Consider the following 23,880-nt stretch of genomic DNA (forward strand, 5'->3'; position numbering starts at 1 on the left):
CCTTCCTCAATCTAAAACTAGAACAGCCTCATCCTATAGGCGAGGCGAATTTTTTCAAGGCCAAAGCAGTTGTTACCCCAGATGTAGCAGCCCACCACACCGCTCAAACTTTCGAGCAAAGACCAGTGATCAGGAACACCCAGCATGGAAACCCAACAAGTTCCACAACAAGCCCCCAGCTGACAAGTCCACTTCTGGACTCTTCTCATCCCCCCAGAAAATTCCTGATGTCCAGACTTCCAACCGCTCCGCCCAAGCATTCCCGCACTGTATCTCCAAATTGGAACACAACGGGGTAATTGTTCCAGTACCCCCGTCTGAGAAATTCTCCGGGTTTTAATCCAATCTCTTCCTGGTCCCCAAAAGAGACGGTTCATTCGGACCAGAACTCTGATGATGTCCCTAGATATCAAGGATGCTTACCTTCACCTTCCAATTTGGCCGCCACACCATCGCTTCCTGAGGTTTGCCTTCAAGAATCGCCATTATCAGTTTGTGGCTCTCCGATTTGGCCTCTCCTCCGCCCAGGGTCTTCACCAAATTAATGGCGGTGACCGCAGCCTCTTTACGCCTTCAGGGGATTTGTGACACCCTTCCTGGACGACCTGCTCCTGAAGTCCAGGACAAGGGAGAAGGGCAAATCAGATCTCCAGAGGGTGATTTTACTTCTCCAAGACTTCGGTTGGACCATAAACTGGGACAAATCCAGTCTCATACCCAGCTACCAGATGACATTTCTGGGGTTAGAGTTCAACACCCTCTCCCAGCGGGTAACTCTACCACTAGGCAAACAGAGGAAGTTGAGAGATCAGGTCAACCATATAGCTTCCCTCCAGTCCCCCACAGTTCATCTGCCATGAAAGTATTGGGATCGATGGTTTCCTCCATGGAGGCGGTTCCATTCGCTCGGGATACACCTGTGCCCTCTGCAAGCCAACATACTTTCCCACTGGAAGGGAGGGCCTCTTACTCAAAAGATCACTCTACTGCAGTCGACAAGAGACTTCCTACTATGGTGGCTACAACAAGTCAATCTGTCAGGGGGCCAATCCTGGGCAACTCCGGATTGGACAGTGATAACTACAGACACCAGCCTTCTAGGCTGGGGGGCAACATGGGACAACCTATCCTTACAAGGTCTATGGTCGGCTCCTGAAACACTTCTTCCAGTAAACATCCTAGAACTACGGGCAGTACAATTGGCTCTCCAGAACTGGACGCATCAATTGCATGCAAGATCAGTGACAGTTCAGAGCAACCACCACGGTATCTTACAAAAACCGACAATGAGGAACCTGCAGCAAGGCAGCTCTAGCAGAAGCCCAATAGATACTAAGGTGGGCGGAACTAAACTCGGTAAGGCTGTTGGCCATCCATATTCCAGGAGTGTACAACATGAAAGCGAACTTCCTCACTAGATCCAGGAGAATGGGAGCTTCACCCGGAGGTGTTCGCCCAACTGGTCAGTCAGTGGGGCCTTCCCCAGATAGTTCAACTATGGCTCTCGCACACTCTTAGTAAATTAGAGTAACGACACCTGGTGCACGAAGATAGAGGATCGGCTGCCTCCCAAACAGTCCAGCAGAAAGAATCCCAAGGCACACAGGATAATTGCAAGCAAGCGGCCTTGCGTGTTTATTGCGAAGTGCAACGTTTCGGGGTCACGCCCCTTTCTCAAGCTTGAGAAAGGGGCGTGACCCCAAAATGTTGCACTTCGCAATAAACACGCAAGGCCGCTTGCTTGCAATTATCCTGTGTGCCTTGGGATTCTTTCTGCTGGCCTTGGCCAGATAGACCTGATGGCCTCCACAACCAACCACAAAGTGCAGCCATTCTTCGCCTGCTCTCGGGATCCGTTAGCAGCGGGAGTGGATGCCATGACCCAGAGTTGGCACTTTGACCTAGCCTATATCTTCCCTCCTCTACCCATGTTACCCCGGGTCCTCAAGAAGATCAGACGATCACACATCAAGGTGATTGTAATAGCTCCCTATTGGCCCAGAAGAACATGGTTCTCCGATCTTCAAGTAATGTTGGTGGCCCAACCAGTTTGTATACCATCCGGAACATCTCCTCTGCCAGTGGCCCACAGTACATCACAATCCGGGCCTATTCACTTTGACAGCTTGGCTATTGAAGCAGACAATTGGCGAAGACGAGGTATAACTGAAGAGGTCATTGCCACAATGTTAAAGTCACGCAAACCCACTAAATCCAAAGCTTACCATAGGGCAGGGGTCCCCAACCTTTTTCAAGCGTGACCAACATTGAGATCTAAAAAGAGTTGGGGAGCAACACAAGCATGTAAAATGTTCTTGGGAGGTGCCAAATAAAGGCTGTAATTGGCTATTGGTAGCCCCTAAATGGACTGACAGCCTACAGGAGGCTCCATTTGGCAGTACTTCTGTTTTTATGCAACTAAAACTTGCCTCAAACCTGGAATTAAAGAATAAGCACCTGCTTTGAGACAAATGAGAGCAACATCCAGGGGTTGGGGGGCAACATGTTGCTCATGAGCTACTGGTTGTGGATCACTGCCATAGGGTATGGCGCAGCGACTGGAGCTGGTGCCAGGAGGCACAGCTCCCCTTCCTCGAGTACAACATACCAAGAATCTTGTCCTTTCTAAAACGAGGCTTTCGGCTGGGCCTCAAGCTCAGCTCATTGAAGGTACAAGTATCGGCACTGTCAGCTCTTTTCCATTCACGACTAGCTCTCTAGAAACACTGTCCATACCTTCCTGCTTTGTTAAGTCCCTAGCTGTTCCCTGTTTCCCCCTGAGACGACAGAGACAACAGGATTTTTTGTTGTCGATAGGGGGACACAGTGCTTCCCGCCCCGCGGCGGGAACGGCCCATGAGGGAATACTCCCTGAGTTACCGTTCTGCTAGTTAGGCTCTATTGTTTAGCAGTCTCTTCGGTACAAACTGAATAGGTTGGCGTAGCACCGGGTTAAGCCAGACCTTAGATCACGCCCCCTTTAATCAATTATTCAAGTGTCCTGCCTCCGGAGGGTGGAGCATAACCCAGCTGTTCCCTGTGTCCCCCTATCAGCCTTAGGAGACACAAGAACTAGTGATGTGCGGTTCGGGGTTTTTCCCGACCCGCACCCGCCCTCCACCCACGCCTGCCCTAGCCTGACTTCCAGGGTTCCTCTTTATAGACCCGCGCCAACCTGCCACGTCGATAAAGTCACAAGAGTGACAAATAAAAGTTTAAGTCGGAAGCCGGCATTTGTAAGGGCCCGGGACCCAGAAAGGGGGGTGCGAGGTCGGTGCGTACCTGCCTGATGGCCGGCCCGCACATCACTAACAGGAACCATAGTGGTTAAGCTCCTCCCGCCAGGAGGCAGGACACTGATGCCAAAAAAATGGACTCCTCCCTCCTCAATATCCCTCCTGCTTTACTCCCTCCTGCTTAACTCCCATACGTTCATTTAGAGAGTATGTGTATTAAAAAATACATTTTAAAATAAACCGTTCATCAAATTAGAAAATAAAAAGAAATTTAACACTGTAAATGACGGCATTTTTATACTGCATGGCTGTTAATCCTCCATGTTAAATGTAAACAATAAAGAACTCCAGCGCCAAAGACTATGGGATATAAGCAACAAAAATTTACATAATAGTGAAGTACACTACTTCATTAAAAGGGTCCTCCTTAACAGTACTCATTGAAACCAAAAAAACAAAATTCCTCTTGTTGAACTCGAAGAGGCACATTTATCAAGGGTCGAATTTCGAGGGTTAATCGAAGTAAAAATCGTTCGATCGAACGATAAAATCCTTCGATTCGAACGATTTTAAGCGATCGATCAAAGGATTTTTCTTCAATCAAAAAAATGTAAGAAAAGTGCTGGGGAAGGTCCCCATAGGCTAACATTGTACCTTGGTAGGTTTAAAGTGGCGAAGTATGAAGGCGAAGTATTTTTTAAAGAGACAGTACTTCGAATATTGAATAGTCTAACGATTTTTACTTCTCTGTGTAAAACTGTACGTTAATAAAGAATAAAAGCATGTATTGCATTTACAGGATTTAAACGATAAAGGCAATCAAAAATTCCAAACCCGTCCTGGATCCAAATAGTGAGGAACTGTAGCATGTCACCAGTGCAGGCTAGTAAGAAGTCCCTGACACCTGGCTTCTTCAGAGGCGACTTTTGTTTATTTTGTTCCCAATATCATATGTTTTTGAAACAATATGACTCTCTTATTTCCCTGTAAATTTTAACCCTTGGTTTTTACAATTATTTTTATTTTATTTTTTTATGCCTCTGTAGTTTTGACAGGTCTTAAAGGGGTGGTTATTCTTTAAGTTAACTTCTAGTATGTTATAGAATAAATAATGGCTAATTCTAAGCAACTTTTCAATTGGGCTTTATTTTTTCGATTTTGAGTTATTTGCCGCCTTCTTCTTACCCTTCCAGTTTTTAAATGGGGGTTATTGACCCCATCTAAAAAACAAATGCTCTGTAAGGCTTTAGATGTATTGTTATCACTACTTTTTATTACTCATATTTATTACTCATATTTCTATTCAGGCCTCTCCTATTCATATTCCAGTTTCTTACTCAAATCAATGCATGGTTGCTAGGGTAATTTGAACCCTAGCAACCAGATTCCTGATATTGCAAATCTGAGCGCTGCTGAATAAAAAGCTAAATAACTCAAGAACCACAAATAATAAAACATGAAAACCAGTTGCAAATTGTCCAAGAATATCACTCTACATCATACTGAAAGTTAATTTAAAGGGGAACAATCCCTTTAAAAGATTCTTGTAACAGCAATTAAACAGTAGATAATATACCCCCCTTGTTCAACATGAGTTCAGTGAATAGGGATTCTACTGAAAATACCTTTTACAGTGCGAAAAATTGTATTTCTTGAGCTAAACAGGGCAGTCAGGAAAATGGGAGGTACACCATGTTAGGTCCTTGTGAGGTAGATTATTCGGTCACCAGGGTACAGTTGACCACCCTGCATAATGGACTCCTGCACAACAGTTGCATCAACGGATGAAGGGAAGAAGTTGTATCTACCTTGCAAGGACCAAACCTAGAATAGCTTCAATATCCTTCAATATTTGCCTGATTTACCCAGAAAAAGAGCAAAAACCATAGATTTACTTATGATTAAAACAACAAAATATGTTCAGCACAAGCCAACACATTGAGCATATGAGCACATGTTGAACAAGGGAGTACACTATCTCTTTAAGAAGTCTTGGCATTCCATGCGATCCCTAAAATCCAGCCATTATGACTTCACTAGTTAGGGTAATCTTATAATTACCTTTTACTAATCACGCACAGAAAGCTTATGGACCTTTCCTAATCATGCATTTCTTTTTTCACTAGTGATGCTATTCGTGAAAAGATGAAGAAGAACTATCTATCAAACCCAAGCTTCAATTATGAACTTGTGAACAGAGCTTCCTTGGCATGTGGTCCCTTGGTAAAATGGGCAATCGCTCAGGTAATACATTTTTGGCTTCTAAATGCTTTCATCCATTCTTTGTCTGTTCAGATGAACAATCCATTAACATTATCCCAAATTGTCCCTGTTTGCAATAGCTAAATTATGCTGATATGTTGAAACGTGTGGAGCCTCTGCGAAATGAGCTACAGAAACTTGAAGATGATGCTAAAGACAACCAGCAAAAAGCAAATGAAGTGGAGCAGATGATTCGAGATCTTGAAGCAAGCATTGCCCGTTACAAGGAGGAATATGCTGTGCTCATTTCTGAGGCTCAGGCTATCAAAGCAGATTTAGCAGCTGTAGAAGCAAAGGTAAAACCTTGGTTTAAATTACCTGTAACACAAACAAGTAAAATTACTCATTTGAAATGACATGCAGATATAGATCCTAGTTCTAGCCCCCAGATATAGATCCTAGTTCTAGCGCCCGCCACCCGCTCGTCCCCAGTGCTCCTCCGCAAATGGCTGCCCCTCCCAACATTTTGCCGCTCTAGGCCCAGGCCTTTGTGGCCTTGCCATAAATCCAGGCCTGCAAAAAAAAAAGTGAAAGGGGAAGAGGGGAAAAAGGGACCACCATTTTCTTTCTTATCCTTGCTATTTCTGCTTCTAGTGGAATGTTAACAAGAGCCTGCTCTTCCTTAAGTCAGTTATCTTATTTCAGAACTAAGAAGATTCACCAGCAGCATGTAAAGTATTTATCATTTTAATAAACTCTTTTCACAGGTAAACCGTAGCACAGCTCTCTTGAAAAGTCTGTCTGCTGAACGTGATAGATGGGAAAAGACAAGTGAAACCTTCAAAAATCAGATGTCTACTATTGCAGGCGACTGCTTGCTTTCTGCAGCTTTTATTGCCTACGCTGGCTACTTTGACCAACAGATGCGACAGAACTTGTTCACAACCTGGTCACATCACCTGCAGCAAGCCAATATTCAGGTAATATTTTTTTATACTTTTGGGGGTTTTTTAAGAAAAGAAAGTCTGAAATTGGCAGCTTTTCACAGGTGTTGAAGTAAAATTCTCAGCATTCTCCTGCTTACTTGTAAAGGTATCATTAGCTGGAATTTGTTTTTTACTTGTAGCTTTCATGGTTGGTAGTTCCATGTATACATCTTAATGAGTGCCCTGTTAACAAAATGTAATTACTCCACTGTTTATTACTTAGTTCCGCACAGACATTGCAAGAACTGAATATCTGTCCAACGCAGATGAGAGGTTACGGTGGCAAGCAAGCTCTCTACCTGCAGATGATTTGTGCACAGAAAATGCCATTATGTTGAAACGATTTAACAGGTTTGTAACCGTTCTGGCTGCATGCATCTGAAAAAATTGCATTGTAGTGCATTTTATTTTTAAATTTTGTTTTTGAAATGGACATCTAGCTTTACATTTTTGCTTGGCAATCTGGTACTCTGGTTTGCAAATATGAGTTACGTGTGGCTGAAGACTGTTTAAGCAGTATATTCATTAAGGCTTTTTAACCCTTTAAGTGCCAGCAGAATTAGACATTTTGGTTACACGAAATGCCAGATGTTTTTGAAACATTTTGTGCTCTCTCACTTTAGGGGCATTTTCTGACGGGAAACCTTTAGTTTACCTAGGACAAGAGTTTTCATGTATTTCCACCTCTGCAAAAAGATTAAAAATAAAATTAAAATAAATATATAAAAATTTCCATGGGCAGAATAAAGTAACAAAGAACAGAGCAAATGGTATAAAATGACTAAAATCCAACAAAACAACAACAATCAATGCTTTTTTTTTTTTTCGCCTAGTGTAATCAGCAGTGAGAATCAAAGTTTGAATATTTTAGCAAAGCCAAATACTGTAGGTTTTACGGATAGAAATAAGCGAACAACACCTTCACAAAGCTAAAAATGAAATAAAATGGCTAAACATGCAATATAATGGTAAAAAAAGCACCAACATCACTGAAATTGCAGTATTATCACCAAAATAACATACAAAACGTATTGCACAGTACAGTTAGTGAATACAATATTCGCAATGGCAATAAAAAAAAAAAATTCAGGCAAAAAAACAAACAATGCGATAAGAAAAACAGAATAGTGTATGTGCATATGCGTGTGTACAAATCACCAAAATTGTGTATTATGTGCGTGTGTGAGTGCTGTGTTTTCTGTGACCCCCCCTCTGATTCCCAAATATGTATGTGTGTGAATGTGTGTGTTGGTGTAATAAGTGCGTATTTGTGTATGTGTGTAATACTGGCCTTGGGTAGAAGCTTGAAATGAATGAAGAGGAAGCCATCTTCGTTTAGGATCTGGTGAGTGGGCGGAGCTGGGGATCCAAGAAGATCAGCAGGACACGTAGATTTAAAGTGCCTGCTGCTGCCTTAGGGCCCCTGGGCGATGGTGCCCCAGGGGCCACTGATTCCCCACTTCTGCTCATTGCCTAGGGGCTGGGGAATGGGGAATGAGTTAGAACAGAGTGAGTGGCTTTACAAGCCGATCCTCCGTTCAGAAAATGAAGGCAGCAGCAGTGGACGTAAAGTGCCTGCTGCTGCTACGATCCATGGCATTTAAAGGACAGCAACAGATGTTTGCTCATTATTCCTCTCACTTTTGGCAGGTATCCTCTGATCATAGATCCATCAGGTCAAGCAACAGAATTTATCATGAATGAGTACAAGGATCGCAAAATAACACGCACAAGCTTTTTGGACGATGCTTTTAGAAAGAACTTGGAAAGTGCTCTGAGATTTGGTAACCCACTCCTTGTTCAGGTTAGTTGTAATATTTTTTTTCTTCTTTTTACCAATGGCAGTTAAAGGCTTGCAAGTGACATTTTTTTGGCTTTTAATTTAGGATGTTGAAAGCTATGATCCAATTCTAAATCCTGTACTAAATCGGGAAGTCCGAAGAACTGGTGGCAGAGTATTGATTACACTAGGAGACCAAGACATTGATTTGTCTCCCTCTTTTGTCATCTTCCTTTCAACTAGAGATCCAACAGTAAGTTATATTGAAAGGAGACATATTGTGTGATAAACAAGACTGTGCATTATACTCTTTTAAATCTAGAAGGAATGTGCTTAAAAAAGTAGTGTTTCCAGTTAATTTATTGAAAATTTCTGCAAAAACCCTTCTAGTCCTGCCCATCTGTTGCATTTCTGCTGCCTCCTTTCCCAGGCTGTGCAGGGGAGCAGGCATGACAGGGCACACTGCACTGTAGGATAGGAACCAATCTGCAGCTAGACTGACCTGATGGGGAACTGAAGCCTGTCTTTGCTTGTGTGACTGCAGGGCTGTGATTGGCTATCTTTTGAAACATAACCACTGGCTTTAGTAAATCTATAGGAAGCTCCAATATAGGGACCATTTTTAAAGATATTAAATTTTAGCCCAAAGTAAAACCATCCAATATTATTCATTGTTGCCTACAGGATTGGGGGATTTTTAGTTATGCTATACGTCTCCTTTCATTTTTATTTTGTATAATTATTTACCATGAGACCATTAATGTTGCTTTTGTATTTTTAGGTTGAGTTTCCTCCAGACCTCTGCTCCCGTGTGACATTAGTTAACTTCACAGTGACACGCAGCAGCTTGCAGAGCCAGTGTCTGAATGAAGTCCTTAAAGCTGAAAGGCCTGATGTAGATGAGAAACGTTCAGATCTCCTTAAACTGCAAGGTACATGCTAAATGGATCATTTTGGTAATTTCTGTGTTGTGACAATACAAAAAAAAACATTGTTTTCAGATAATAAAATTATCCTTCTGTTATTTGCTTGTGGAAAGATGAACAGGACTCTAGATCAGTTACCTTTTTTCATGTTATCCTTAAGATAGACAAAAAATATATATACAGGTATGGGACCTGTAATCCAGAATGCTCGTGACCTGCGGTTTTCCGGATAACGGATCTTTCTCTAATTTGTATCTTCATAACTTAAGTCTACTAGCAAATCATATAAACATTTTAAAAAAAAAAAACCTGTGAGCTGGTTTTGCATCCAATAAAGATTAATTATATCTTAGATTGAATCAAGTATAAGGTACTGTTTTATTATAACAGAGTCTATGGGCTTTCCGTAATTCAGTTTGGGTTTCCAGATAACGGATCCCATAGCTGTACAATTATATAAATATACCAACGAGGAAGTAAACAGAAGTTGGCAAATGAGCTTAGTTTTAAATCAATGTACAAAATGTACCAAAGAAAATTAACTTTATCTCTCAAGTTTCCGTTGTATGAATAAGGGGAAATAATGGTATATTGTCCCATTAAAGATAAAAAAGCAGGAGAAATATACCAAATCCATTTAAAAAAATCTCTAAAGGATATAAATGTTTTGTTAACAGCCCGTGCATGTTAAATCCCCTATGTTATGCACCATTCAATCTATTGTGTTTTTAACCATTAAGGTGAATTCCAACTTCGTTTGCGCCAGCTGGAGAAGTCCCTGCTGCAAGCACTTAATGAGGTAAAGGGCCGTATTTTGGATGATGACACCATTATTACCACATTGGAGAACCTAAAGAAGGAGGCAGCAGATGTCACACGTAAAGTTGAAGAGACCGATATTGTTATGCAGGAAGTTGAGACAGTCTCTCAGCAGTATTTGCCTCTCTCCACTGCTTGTAGCAGCATTTACTTTACTATGGAATCACTCAAGCAGGTATGGGTTACATTTTTTAAATAAAAACATACTTTCGTACAAAGTTGTTGCTTGTTCCTAGCATGCTCGACTTTAGCACTCTACATGGGAAAGCTTTTATTTTAACATTGTATTAAACTTTGCATGCAAGTAGCCTTTTTTTTTTTGCACATAAGTGCAGACAGAGTGAAGGGTGGTACTATTAATAGAGATAGACCTACATGCCGCATCATAAGTTACATGAAAGGTTTCCTCTTCCCATCGCTGTCCATGTAGTGGGAAGAGGATCACTCTGATGCTCCCTGAAAAGTACCCCAGACCAGTGCAGTTTTTCTGCCAACAGGAACACTGGCCTGGGATATATGGGGGGTATCTGATAAGTTATTACAATCACTGGGGATGTCTTAACATTTGGCACCCCCAGTTATTTAGACTTTCCTTCTCCTTTAAATGTAAGTTATAGTATTTCATAGTTACTTCAATGCAATTAGGCAAGCAAGACCCCTTTAGTCCCAAAAGCACCTTGGGAGTGTTTGGCTAGCTGATAAAGGATAATAATAATGATAAGGGGGGTCAGCAGCAGAAAGGTAGATTGTGTAAAATCAAGAGGCTTACCGTAAATGTGCATTTATATATTTTTTTGTTCCTAGATACATTTCCTATACCAGTACTCTCTTCAGTTTTTCTTGGATATTTACCATACAGTACTGTATGAGAATGCTAACTTGAAAGGAACCACAGATCATACTCAGCGCCTCTCTGTCATCACCAAGGACCTTTTCCAGGTAAATTTTCCTGAGGAAATCTGTGCACAGTTAGCCTTAAGAAATATTTCTCTCTCTCTCTCTGCTGTTTTCTTTGATGCATGCACAGGTATGTTATCCAGAATGCTCAGGACCTGGGTTTTTCTGGATAAGGAGTATTTCTGTAAATTGTCCACAAAGACATAATTTTAACATTAAATAAACACAATTATTGTTTTGCCACTATAATAATAACTTTAAAGATGTTTATATCTTAAGATCAAGTATAAGTTACTGTTTCATTATTAAAGATAAAACGTAAATAGTTTTAATTATTTGATTAAAATGGATAAACACTGCATGTCTCCTGATGCTTTTCTCTGTGTGTTGTTTGCATGCTTTTTTATTCTAGTCCATTTCTGTCACTTCATGTTGAACTGATCTGTCTGCATAGATGGTTAAATATTTTTCAGAGCAGCCAATAATGTGTGTTCTGCCATAAACCCCATAAATCTGAATATGTAAGGATGATCCCTTTTATTTTTAGGTTGCCTTTAATAGAGTTGCTCGGGGAATGCTTCACCAGGACCACATAACCTTTGCCATGCTTCTTGCAAGAATAAAACTGAAAGGAACTATTGGGTAAGGTGTTTCTTATTTGCATACATTCTATTTGGGAAGCAGGGGGCAATCCTGGGGCTACTGTCGTCTGAGGCAGCAGCCTCGATGATACCCCCACTCCACGCTTAAAACTTCAGCGTCAATGGAGGGCCATGTTGCTAGTGCAGCGAGAACTTGCATTAAAAAAAAAAATAATTTACAACTTACAGGAGGCGGCTTTCTGCTGCCCCTGGTAACTGGCTGCTCACTGAAAAGATGTGCTGTTTTTATCACTCGTTGGGGCACAGAGCACCCTCCTGGGGGTGTCAGGCACTGAAGAGTAAGCTTAATGTAATAATTCACTAGTATTAATGTAAAAGACAATCCCTTGGTTATGGGAATAGAAAGAGGTAATGGTACTAGAAAGTTTTGTTTTGGGCAGTCAGTTGCACTGTGAATGTTTTGTTGTGAACACATCTTCCACGGTCTAATGTGGATCTTAGGGAAGTTTTTACTTTCAACATAAATTAATAATTTGCCTTTTTTTTAATGGTTAATGACAGTAGCCCTTTTAAGCTGACAGTACAATCTGTTCATTTGATGCTAAAGACGTTTGCCTGATTTAGCCATCCAATTTTCCAGTGTGCTCTGGCTGGCTGGATATTTATTAAAAACTGACAACTGATAACTGGCCTGTTTTATAGACAATGAATATTTAAACTTGCCTTTGTATCCAGCATCAGATTGTTACTATCATCATTTTCTTTCTTATCTAGGGAACCTGTATATGACCTTGAGTTTCAACATTTCCTAAGAGGAATGCAGATTGTGCTTGGTTCAATGTCTGTGCCCAAAATCAGTGGATTAACAGAAGAGCAAGTAGAAGCCATGATGCGACTCAGCAACCTGCCTGCATTTAAGGATGTGATCTCAAAGGTTGAAGCGGATGAAGTAAGTCTGCAGTAGCATTTATAAAATATAACGTGAAAATGTTTTTGTTAAGTGTAACCATAATTAATCTAACCCCTTCTTTATAAATAGCAATTCTGCATATGGCTAGACAGCAGCTCACCTGAACAAACCGTGCCATACATTTGGAGTGAAGATAAACCTGCTAGTAAGTGAGACTAATTTTATTGAATGTTATTTTATACTAGTGATAATTATTTAACAGGGCTATACATCTTTATTATAATATTACTCAGTAACGTAACTAGAGGGGGCGGGCCCTGGCGCGGGACGCACAGCCAGGCGCCCCGCCCCCCTCCGTACGCCCGGAATCACCTGGAAATGGTTGCTTGCCAGCTGCCAGGGGGGCCCCGAGGGGGTGCGGGCCCTGGCTCAATCACACCCCCTGCTCCCCCGGTAGTTACTCCACTGATATTACTGCAGCATTCTGATTCAGACCTGTGGCAGTTATTAAAACACTGGACTTCACTTTCCATCTCCAGCAAGGCTTAAATCAAGCAACTATTTGTGTTGTCTTAAATTATTTACCTAGAGTGAATGTATGTGATAGTTCTGATCATTTTACTTTAATCTTTATTTAAAAAAAAAAAAACACAATGCTGGTGTCCTAAATTGTATGTAATTGTGTATAATGTATATATGTAAGTGGTATGAGTTTTGATATTTAATGGATATATTGTTACATTTTGTTTAGGATGATCACCTATTTAACATCCCTGTTCTTTTCTGTAGCACCAATTGGACAAGCTGTTCATCGCTTGCTATTCATACAAGCTTTCCGTCCAGATCGACTGCTGGCCATGGCACATATTTTTGTTTCTACAGTTCTTGGAGATTCTTTCATGTCAATCATAGAACAACCTATAGACTTGGCGCATATTGTAGACACAGAGGTAAAATAGCTCTTACATCGACCACTATTCCAGGGGTGAAACTGCAGCGGAAGTAGTCAATGTGACTGCTAGGGGCCCAATGACCACAGAAAACAGACCATTAGCTCTTTGTTTTATAATCTCATTATTTTCAGGACAGTAAGGTTAATTTAAAATAGAACTTGCCAAATAAGAAGCCCGTTTAGTCGTTGTGTTATGATGTAACATACCTGAAGAGGCTTTCTGTTTTCAATCTAGGTTAAACCTAACACCCCAGTCCTCATGTGTTCAGTACCTGGATATGATGCCAGTGGACGAGTCGAAGATCTGGCAGCTGAGCAGAACACTCAGATTACATCAATTGCTATTGGTATGTGAGCGGTCCTAATAAAGACCACACAACTATTTTGGTTGTAAAAAGCAATGCAGCTCTTTGGGGTTTTTTAAAATACTCATCTGCTGTCTCTTGTTTTGTGCACTCAAGGTTCAGCCGAAGGCTTTAATCAAGCAGAAAAAGCTATAAATACAGCTGTAAAATCAGGAAGGTGGGTGCAATTGTATTATTTTATAATACTTTATATATAGAGAACCAATTAGCCACATAATTCCCTGCCTAGTTGAGCACACTGTCTTAGAATTCTTTTCATTCCAACACAATATCTACAGTTTTGTGTGAACAGCCTATAATGATTGATGCAAAGTTGTATTGCAGTTTAACATTGGTATGTAAAATAGTGGTGTGAAAGATGGTGTTTCTCCACCTAGAAAAAGCCTAAAATAACTTTCCTACTACTAATACACAAAATGTTTAACATGCTGTGTAAATTTGGGTTAGGTTTTGGGGAAACTATAAATGTCATTAAAGCAAGTAAATATATATATATTTTCCTGCCATAATACAATTTAAGTTTTAATTTCCCTTTTTTACTACTTTTATAATATAATGCTGTGCGTTTCATGAAATAGGTGGGTAATGCTGAAGAATGTTCACTTGGCACCTGGATGGTTGATGCAGCTGGAAAAGAAACTGCATTCTCTGCAGCCACATGCTTGCTTCAGGCTGTTCTTGACCATGGAGATTAATCCCAAGGTAGAAACATCTTTAATTGCTTTGAAAGGCGCACATTTCTAATGAATGTAGAAACTGTATTCCTCTAATTAAAAAACACATTTTGTTTATTATTAAGCTCTTCTAATTTCTAAAGTACTTCCTTGACCCTCTCCTTCTGCCATCAGGATGTTTTTTTTAAATTATAGATGAGTTTTTTTATAATCTAAGGATGCACTGTATCCTCCATTAAAGAGTACTGAAGCTGATACAAACCCTAATTTGCATATACAGATTCGATTTTTTTGATTTTTTTTAAAAAAATTGCATAATTTGAAAATGTGTCTTGAATCCTCTTCAGTTGTCCAGCTGCAGGTTTTAGGTGGCAAGATATTTCCTTTTTGAAAAACGCTCCATCATGGCAACAACCCCTCCCACAAATTTAAGTTTGCACATCAAGTATTGGCAGCTGAACAAAATATACTTTACGTACACTATATACATTTCAAAAATGTTGTTTCTTTCTTTCTTTTGGAATCAACAATTAAGGCATACAGGCAGGCGCCATTTTGTGGAAACTTCTAAGACAAGCTGTGTACAAAACTTCTTGTATTCTCTTTCATTCTTTTGAAGACCAAATTTTATCCATTCATTAATTTTGCTGGATTTGGTTTCAATTTCCTGTCTAGTGGTCAGGAGAGAGTATGTTATGCATGTTTATTCAAAGTATTCTACCGTAATACCCTGATGTCTTAAGATAAATGTTATACTTTCTAAGGTCCCTGTGAATCTGCTCCGAGCTGGACGGATCTTTGTCTTTGAACCACCACCTGGTGTAAAGGCCAACATGCTGAGAACTTTCAGCAGTATCCCTGTTTCAAGGATTTGTAAAGTGAGTGCATTTGCCTTTAAATAAATGATTTACATTTGCTTTTAAATATATAATATATATAATTTTTTAGTGTTACTATATAAATGAGTGCAGCATACAAAGAGTGTGGCTCAGTATGTGGAACATGGGTTGGATTCTTTGAAATTGTTGTGATGCTTACTTTAAACGAGTTGGTAGATATTTTCTGAATATTGGTATACAATTTTCTTTTTCTTAAAGTTTTTAAGGGCTTTAGTATTTCTTCATAAAAGGGTGAAAAGATGATTGCATTGTGTATAAATGATATCAAGGTTTGATATGCACAAGTAACCTTGGTCGGGAGCGTGACAAAATCTTGGAGCTGCAAATCTTCAAAGAGACATAGTGAATAGTGATGTGCGGGTTTACCCGCGAGTCCGGCGGGTTCAGGCCGACCTTGCACGCTTCTTTGCGGGTGGCAAAATGCCAGCTTCCGGGTTCGTCTTTTATAGACGTTGTGCCTGCTCACCCTGCCCCTTTTGTGATGCAGGGTGCGTTGGCTCTGGTCTATAAAAGACGAACCCGGATGTGCGGATGTGGGCATGGGGGAAGGGAGGGTTAGGGTCGGGTGCGGGTCGGGGAAGTCCTGACCCGCACATCACCAATAATGATTTTATTACATCTTATTTTTATGTGTCTGCTGCTGATAGTGTTTTCAGTTCATAAGACTCCTTTATAAAGGTAAATATAGGGAGCCAACCCTATTGCTGAATTTACACACCACAATAAATGAATCAATCGTACCACTTCTCAGTATTATAACTTCACATTTTAATTCCACGTGTTGGGGGCTCAAACCAACAAAAAAAATTCCAAAGACGGAATCAAACACTTAAAACACAGATTGTGGAATTAAAATGTATATTCTTTAATTCAATATAATCAAATAATCAGTGACTGGCCAGTCTACTAATTCATAAACAATTAAAACAGTGAACAAATACAGCATAAATAAATGTGTAAAAATAATCAATCTGTGACCTTATAAATTCATGCACACTTCTGACCGCAATTCATTTCAACAAAATCTTTTTCAAAAAAGGTTTTCCTTCAAAGGTGGAACCGCCACGTCTGTAGCCCAAAAAAGTCTAAACCAAAAAAAAGCAGACTTGGAGTGTATTGCCAGTAATCTTTGCTGTTTTAGTCATTTTGTAGAATAATAGTATAAAACGTTGATGTTAATCGTGTGAGATTAAGTTCCACAAACTCCTAGTATACCAATTTCCACAAATGTATAAATTTGCTGCAGATTAATTAAATCCAGGAGAGCAGACTTAGTGTATTACTAGTTGTCTGTGCTGTTTTAGTGGTGTAGAAGTTAGTCGTGAAGGTTCGAGTTCCACAACCTCCTAGTATACCAATTACCACAGTTAATGCGTTTGCGGCAATTAAACAGTTCAAGTGGTGCAGAAACACAAGTTAAGAATTGTCTCTATACTTCACTCTTCGCCAACATACGTTTTATATGGAAAGGCGTCTTCAGTGCTGCTGCTGGATGATTTACACACCTGTACATTCTTAGGTAACTTGTTTTTTTGTTGTCCTGTAGTCTCCCAATGAACGTGCTCGGTTATATTTCCTTGTGGCCTGGTTCCATGCTATTATCCAAGAACGGCTGCGTTATGCTCCTTTGGGCTGGTCTAAGAAGTATGAATTCGGTGAATCTGATCTCAGATCAGCTTGTGACACTGTGGACACTTGGCTTGATGACACTGCAAAGGTAAGAAGTCACATCTGGACAATACAGGAGTCATCTGGGCTTATGGCTTCTCACTCAAAATCATCCTGTCGTTAGTCACTCAAGTTAATTAGAGCCTGCTGGGCACAGTTTTGTGGGCTTTTCAGGCAGATTAAAGCACCTAGTGTACCATAAAAATTTAAAGGGATACTGTCATGGGAAAGCGTGTTTTCTTTTTCAAAACGCATCAGTTAATAGTGCTGCTCCAGCAGATTTCTGCACTGAAATCTGTTTCTCAAAAGAGCAAACATTGTTTTATATTTAATTTTGGATTCTGACATGGGGCTAGATGTATTGTCAGTTTCCCAGGTACCTCCAGTCATGTGACTTGTGATCTGATAAACTTCAGTCACTCTTAACTGCTGTACTGCAAATTGGAGAGATATCACCCCCTCCCTTCCCCCCCCCCCAGCAGCCCATCAGCAGAAAAATGGGAAGGTAACCTGATAGCAGCTCCCTAACATGATATAACACCTCCCTGGTAGATATAAGAACAGCAATCAATAGTAAAATCCAGGTCCCACTGTGACACATTCAGTTACATTGAGTAGGAGGAAAAACAGCAGCCTGCCAAAAAACAGTTCCATCCAAGTGCTGGCTCTTTCTGAAAGCACATGACCAGGCAAAATGACCTGAGATGGCTGCCTACACACCAATATTACAACTAAAAATACACTTGCTGGTTCAGGAATGAAATTTTATATGGTAGAGTGAATTATTTGCAGTGTACACCGTGTAATTTAGAAATAAAAACGACCCCATAAAAATCCCGACAGAATCCCTTTAAAACTGATCATTGTATGCATGACTTTTCAAATGATCCCTTATGTTGATGTTTTTTTTTACAAAGGAACTGATTTTAAAATAAATGGGCTGTTTGTATCCATTTCTGTAGGGCCGTCAGAACATTTCACCAGATAAAATCCCATGGTCAGCCTTAAAAACTTTGATGGCACAGTCTATTTATGGAGGGCGGATTGATAATGAATTTGACCAAAGGCTACTAAACACATTCCTTGAACGGATCTTTACAACTGCAAGTTTTGACAGCGAGTTTAAATTGGCTTGTAAGGTGGATGGTCACAAGGATATCCAAATGCCAGATGGCATCAGGTAACTCCAATCTCCGCAAGATGTGATCTGAACCCGACATATATTAGATATTCTCTTCACTGTTTACAATAACTTTTTTTTTTTTTTTCCAAGGCGTGATGAATTTGTTCAGTGGGTGGAGGCTCTCCCAGATACCCAGACACCCTCCTGGCTTGGACTGCCTAACAATGCCGAAAAAGTTCTTCTCACAACACAGGGTAAAATAATGCTTGTTGTATCGTTTCAGACATGAGAGATGAGAACACCTGGCTAGTAAATAGCTATTGGCATAAAAGGAATTTGTAATATGAATCATTTCGTGAGTCCTCTTAGGAAAACCTGTTGTGTGTGCAGTAAAGGCCACTGCTGATTGTACGCACACTGACCTGCTTATGTAATAGAGTTGCATATAAACACATTTACCATTATATAAAAATGCATAAAGCACAAGCAACCTTACATTTTTCACTAAATTTGTTACTAAAAAATCCGCTTACATTTCAGTTTTCACTATTCTGCAGTGTTTGTGTCCTTATTCCAAACTAACTTCAGAGCGTTGTCCCTTTCCTCTTACAGACTTTAACACTTGCATCTTTCTCTTCATCGGCTGGACAAATGCATGATTACAATTGTGGCGGTTTGTACGCTTCATTTTAACTATGCATTGTCCACTAAACCCCTTCTGTCATTCTTGGTCTAGTCTTGTCCTTCAACAATCTTGTACTTTCATTGCATTTCTGACTCCATCATAAATGCCTGTTTCTCAAAGTCAGCTTGGGGGACACAGGGACAATGGGGTATAGCTAGTACCATTAGGAGGCAGGACACAACTACAAAAAAGACAACTGGCTCCTCCCCCACTGGCTATACCCCCAGCAGGCTGGAAAAGAGCCCAGTTTTAGTTGTGTCCTCAGGAGGTTAGGACAGAAGAATTTTTTTATTTTATTATTTTAGTCAGTCCTGCTGACACCAGAGGGTTGCTTGAACCTTTACACTGTGTAAAGTACCTCATTGGCACCTTCCAACGTGGGATCTGTCTCCGGGGTCCCAGGTGTTTCACACAGACCACCCAGCCAACATTCCTCTCCTTCCTTTACAGGAGGAGACCAGGCTGGCCGGCAGACAGTAGTGGAAGAGCGGTCACCAGGACAGGTAAGTCCCAGTGGGCTCTCTTTCCACCTTCCCTTCTCCCTCCCCTATCCATGGAGGGCAGACTGGGATTTTGCCTGGGCCCCTCACAACCTCATTAGAGAGGTGAGAAGGGGGTTTCCTTCCCTGGCTCAGTTTTCCCCCTAAGCAGCAGACCCCCTACCTAATGGGCGCTCTAGCTGCGGAACATTCAGGCCTCCTGTCAGCACCGAGCGGGTCTACATTACATGCGGCTCCGCAGCAGTCGCAGGGAGCCTTCTCACTAGCCGCTCCGATGCGCTACGCATGCGCACATTGCAGACGGGCGCCATTTTCTTTAGGAGCGGCGCCTTTTTTCCTTTTGCGGAAGTAGAGGCCCGCGTTTTCTGTTCTCGCGCGATCCTAAGCGCGCCTTCTATCTAGCGGCCGCCATTTTGGATCGCAATACAGGGGAATACCCACGCTGCTCCCAGACTTGCTAATCTCTGGCGACGGAGACACAGGGCACTGCTGCAGGACTGACAACTGGTCTTCCTGCTACTACAGCTAAGTGTCAGGCTTATTGGTTTATTCCCCAAGCATTCCCTGGGGTTGGTGCCACTTGCAAATCCCTTCTTTTCACTATGTCTGAGGGACCCAGTGCTAGCCTCTTTTCTAGGGGGGCAACCCCAGCCCTGGTCACTTTTCTGTCCTGTGCCAAATGCCAACCTTTGCCCTCAGGACACAAATCACCCTTATGCAACCAGTGTGCTCCACAGGTTTCTGAACCCTCACCACCTTCTCCACCTCTGGTGAATCAGGCTGCCCAGGGGGATCCCTCAGTATCTAGCCCCGAAGCTTCCCCACACAGAACACAGGCAGCACCTGAGTGGGCAGCCCAACTAGCCACGGGCATTCCTAAACTAGCGCAGTCCCTCGACAAACTGCTCTCTCGTCTCGACAGCCATAAGCCTAGACCCTCCAAGCGCAGGGCCCCCTCCCCATCCGAAGTCGACAGCGATTCTCCTCCTAGGGTCTTTTCGCCTCCTGACTCTGGGGACGAACAAGACCATTCTGACGGGGAGCTTTTTTCGGATTCAGAAGATGACTCTAGAATTTCCTCTGACACTGTGGACTCCCTCATTGCTTCGGTACTGGAAACTCTCCACCTTCAGGAGCCGGAGGCCCGTGCGGAGTCTTCCAAGTCTCTCTTTAAGCGACGCAACAAGACTTCACCTATGTTTCCTTCCCACAGCCAGCTTGATCAAATTATCCAACAAGAGTGGGACAAACCAGAGCGACGTTTTCAAACAAACCGTCGTTTCTTAAGGTTGTATCCTTTTCCACCTGAGCTTACTGAAAAATGGGCTTCTCCTCCATCCGTGGACGCCCCAGTATCTCGCCTCTCTAAGAACACGGCCTTACCAGTCCCTGACGCGTCCTCCTTCAAGGACTCTATGGACAAAAAGTTAGAGAGTTTGCTTCGCTCTTCATTCGCAGCTTCCGGGTCCTCGTTGAGACCTGTCCTGGCTTCGGCGTGGGTTAGCCGAGCCATTCAGTCATGGTCTGACACTCTCATCACCGCTATTGCGGACGGAGCGCCGCGTCACGAACTTTCTCAGCTGGCATCTCAAATCAAAGAAGCCAATGACTACCTGTGTGAAGCCTCACTTGACGCTGCTCAAGCTATCAGCAGAGCCTCCGCTCTCTCGGTGGCAGCCCGCAGATCCTTATGGATGAAACTTTGGTCAGCAGACCTCTCCTCCAAGAAGTCCCTGACTTCCATTCCGTTCAAGGGGAAGCTCCTCTTTGGTCCTGACCTTGATAAAATCATCAGTCAAGCTACCGGGGGTAAAAGCACCCTTCTCCCCCAACCCAAGGCACGCCCCTCCTTTCGGAAGAACAAGTTTTTTCGTGGCTCTCAGTCCAAGAGCACGAGATCCTCTCCCCCAAGGCAATCCTTTTCGAACAAAGGGCGTTTCGGCAACAAACCACGTACTCCCTGGCAGAACCGAAAGCACTCCTCCAAACTCGCCGACAAGACCACTTCAGCATGACGCCATCCTGCCCGGGCCTCTTTGCATAGGAGGGAGATTGTCCCACTTTGCAGACACGTGGGTATCTCTTGTTCAGGACACCTGGATTCACGAGGTGGTTACTCAAGGCTACCACCTCGAGTTCTCATCTCTCCCACCTCACCGATTCTTCATGTCACGACTTCCTCGAGACTCAGGCAAGCGTACAGCTTTTCAGAGGGCCGTTTCCAACCTTCTCCTCGCAGGAGTGATTACTCCTGTCCCTCCCGACGAACACTTCACGGGCTACTACTCAAACCTGTTCATAGTCCCCAAAAAGGACGGCTCCGTCCGGCCGATCCTAGACTTAAAGGAACTGAACAAGCTCATTCGTCCGAGGAAATTCAAGATGGAATCCCTCCGATCGGTCATTGCAGCGATGTCCCCAGGGCAATTCCTCATGTCCCTCGACATCAAGGACGCTTATCTTCATGTTCCCATTTTCCCTCCTCATCAGAGATACTTGCGCTTTGCCTTCCAAAGTTTCCACTACCAATTCACAAGTCTACCATTCGGCCTCACTTCCGCTCCCCGGGTCTTCACGAAGATCATGGCGGCTGCCACTGCTCTGATCCGCAACGAGGGGGTCTCCATCACCCCGTATCTAGACGACCTGTTGATCAAAGCGCCTTCGCTTCAGGAGGCTCAGCGGTCACTTCAGGTCTCCATGGAGAAGCTACGGGACCTAGGTTGGGTCCTCAACCTCCACAAATCCTCTCTGATTCCCAGTCACTCCATGAACTTCCTAGGCATGGACTTCAATACTCTGACCCAGAGGATTTCCCTCCCGCAGGAGAAGATCGTTCATCTCCAAGCCCTAGTTCGATCTCTGCTGCAGAAACCGAGACATCCCGTAAGATTCTGCATGAAGGTGCTCGGTGTCATGGTTTCCACCATAGAAGCGGTTCCCTTCGCCCAGTTCCATCTCCGGGAACTCCAGTGGAACATTCTCAGCACCTGGAGACGGAAGTCTTTACTTCAAGAGATACTCCTCTCTCCTCAAACGCTGACGTCCCTTCGGTGGTGGCTCAACACCACTCATCTCTCAAGGGGAAAACGCCTCGGGGACCCCAATTGGCGCATCCTCACAACAGACGCAAGCCTCTTCGGCTGGGGAGCAGTGCTCGAAGGCAGGTCAGCCCAGGGGCAGTGGAACCTCACAGAAAAGAGGTTGCAGATCAATCTACTCGAGATCCGGGCAATTCGCCTCGGCCTCATCCACTGGCAGCGGGACCTGACGGGACAGGCGGTGAAGATACAGTCGGACAACTCCACGGCGGTGGCCTACATCAACCACCAGGGCGGCACAAGGAGCAGGGCGGCTCTCAGCGAGATAAAAATCATATTCCAGTGGGCCGAGGAGCACAGCGTTCAGCTGTCCGCCATCTTCATACCGGGACTGCTGAACTGGGAAGCCGACTTTCTAAGCAGGCAGTCCCTGGACCCCGGCGAGTGGTCGCTGAAGGACGAAGTATTTCAGGAAATAACTTCCAGATGGGGCACTCCAGAGGTGGACCTCATGGCGACCAGGCACAACAGAAAGGTGCCAGACTTCCTTGCTCGTTACAGGGACCCACTAGCCCTGAACGTGGACGCTCTGACGGCCAACTGGCCTTTTCGCCTGGCGTACGCCTTCCCACCCACTCCTCTCATTCCCAGAACGATCAGAAAGCTTCAAAGAGAAAGGTCCACCCTCATCCTCATAGCACCGAGGTGGCCTCGACGGGCATGGTTCACAGACCTTCTCAACCTCTCCGTCGCAGAACCGTGGCCACTGCCAATTCTCCCGGACCTTCTCACTCAGGGCCCAATCCTGCATCCAAACCCGACCTACCTCAACTTGACGGCATGGCTCTTGAGACCTACATTCTGATTCAGAAAGGGTTTTCCAGGGCGGTGGCACGCACTATGTGTGCGGCACGGAAGCCAGTTTCAGCCAGGGCCTATCACCGGGTTTGGTCCACCTACCGGCAGTGGTGTTCCTCTCACAAGGTTAATTTCCGAGTTTTTTCTCTACCGACTCTACTGGAGTTTCTGCAGGAAGGCCTTTCCCTCGGACTGTCCTTAGGGTCCCTCAAATCTCAAATCTCGGCTCTGTCAGTACTTTTCCAGAAAAGACTTGCCCTGCTTCCTGACGTAAGGACCTTCATGCAAGGCGTGGCTCATGTAACTCCACCTGTCAGGGCTCCTGCACCTACCTGGGATCTCCCGTTGGTACTCCGGGCTCTTCAGCTTCCTCCCTTTGAACCCCTTGGGTCGGTGCCCATTCAGTTCCTGACCTGGAAGACTGCTTTCCTCCTGGCTATTGCTACAGCAAGACGGGTTTCTGAGCTCAGCGCTCTTTCCTACAAATCGCCCTACCTTGTCTTCCATCAAGACAGAGCGGTCCTTCGTACCATTCCATCCTTCCTGCCTAAGGTGGTCTCCGATTTTCACATCAACCAAGAGATTGTGGTTCCCTCATTCTGCCCTTCTCCGGCAAATCAGAAAGAAAGGGCGCTGCACACTCTGGACCCTGTGCGGGCCCTCAAGTTTTACCTCTTCAGAGTTCAAGACTTCCGCAAGTCCGATTCCCTGCTGGTGCTTCCCTCAGGCCCCCGTCGAGGTGCATCGGCTACCAAGC

The 23,880-nt window shown here is 43.3% G+C and overlaps 1 protein-coding gene across 1 annotated transcript in view; it reads left to right on the forward strand.

Annotated features, from left to right (window-relative positions):
• Positions 1-23,880, forward strand: part of dync1h1.L (dynein cytoplasmic 1 heavy chain 1 L homeolog) — an 85,486-nt gene that overhangs the window by 55,990 nt on the left and 5,616 nt on the right. The window contains exons 53-72 of the mRNA XM_018230562.2: positions 5,363-5,480; positions 5,579-5,794; positions 6,206-6,418; positions 6,648-6,775; positions 8,075-8,228; positions 8,311-8,457; positions 8,986-9,136; positions 9,871-10,124; positions 10,754-10,888; positions 11,394-11,488; positions 12,223-12,397; positions 12,488-12,563; positions 13,148-13,308; positions 13,546-13,657; positions 13,772-13,832; positions 14,254-14,377; positions 15,114-15,227; positions 16,795-16,965; positions 17,879-18,096; positions 18,190-18,293. Coding sequence (XP_018086051.1) covers positions 5,363-5,480; positions 5,579-5,794; positions 6,206-6,418; positions 6,648-6,775; positions 8,075-8,228; positions 8,311-8,457; positions 8,986-9,136; positions 9,871-10,124; positions 10,754-10,888; positions 11,394-11,488; positions 12,223-12,397; positions 12,488-12,563; positions 13,148-13,308; positions 13,546-13,657; positions 13,772-13,832; positions 14,254-14,377; positions 15,114-15,227; positions 16,795-16,965; positions 17,879-18,096; positions 18,190-18,293 — 2,927 coding nt within the window. The remainder of the gene's footprint in view (positions 1-5,362; positions 5,481-5,578; positions 5,795-6,205; positions 6,419-6,647; positions 6,776-8,074; positions 8,229-8,310; positions 8,458-8,985; positions 9,137-9,870; positions 10,125-10,753; positions 10,889-11,393; positions 11,489-12,222; positions 12,398-12,487; positions 12,564-13,147; positions 13,309-13,545; positions 13,658-13,771; positions 13,833-14,253; positions 14,378-15,113; positions 15,228-16,794; positions 16,966-17,878; positions 18,097-18,189; positions 18,294-23,880) is intronic.

This window comes from Xenopus laevis, chromosome 8L (assembly GCF_017654675.1).
Source record: "Xenopus laevis strain J_2021 chromosome 8L, Xenopus_laevis_v10.1, whole genome shotgun sequence".
Taxonomy (NCBI): domain Eukaryota; kingdom Metazoa; phylum Chordata; class Amphibia; order Anura; family Pipidae; genus Xenopus; species Xenopus laevis.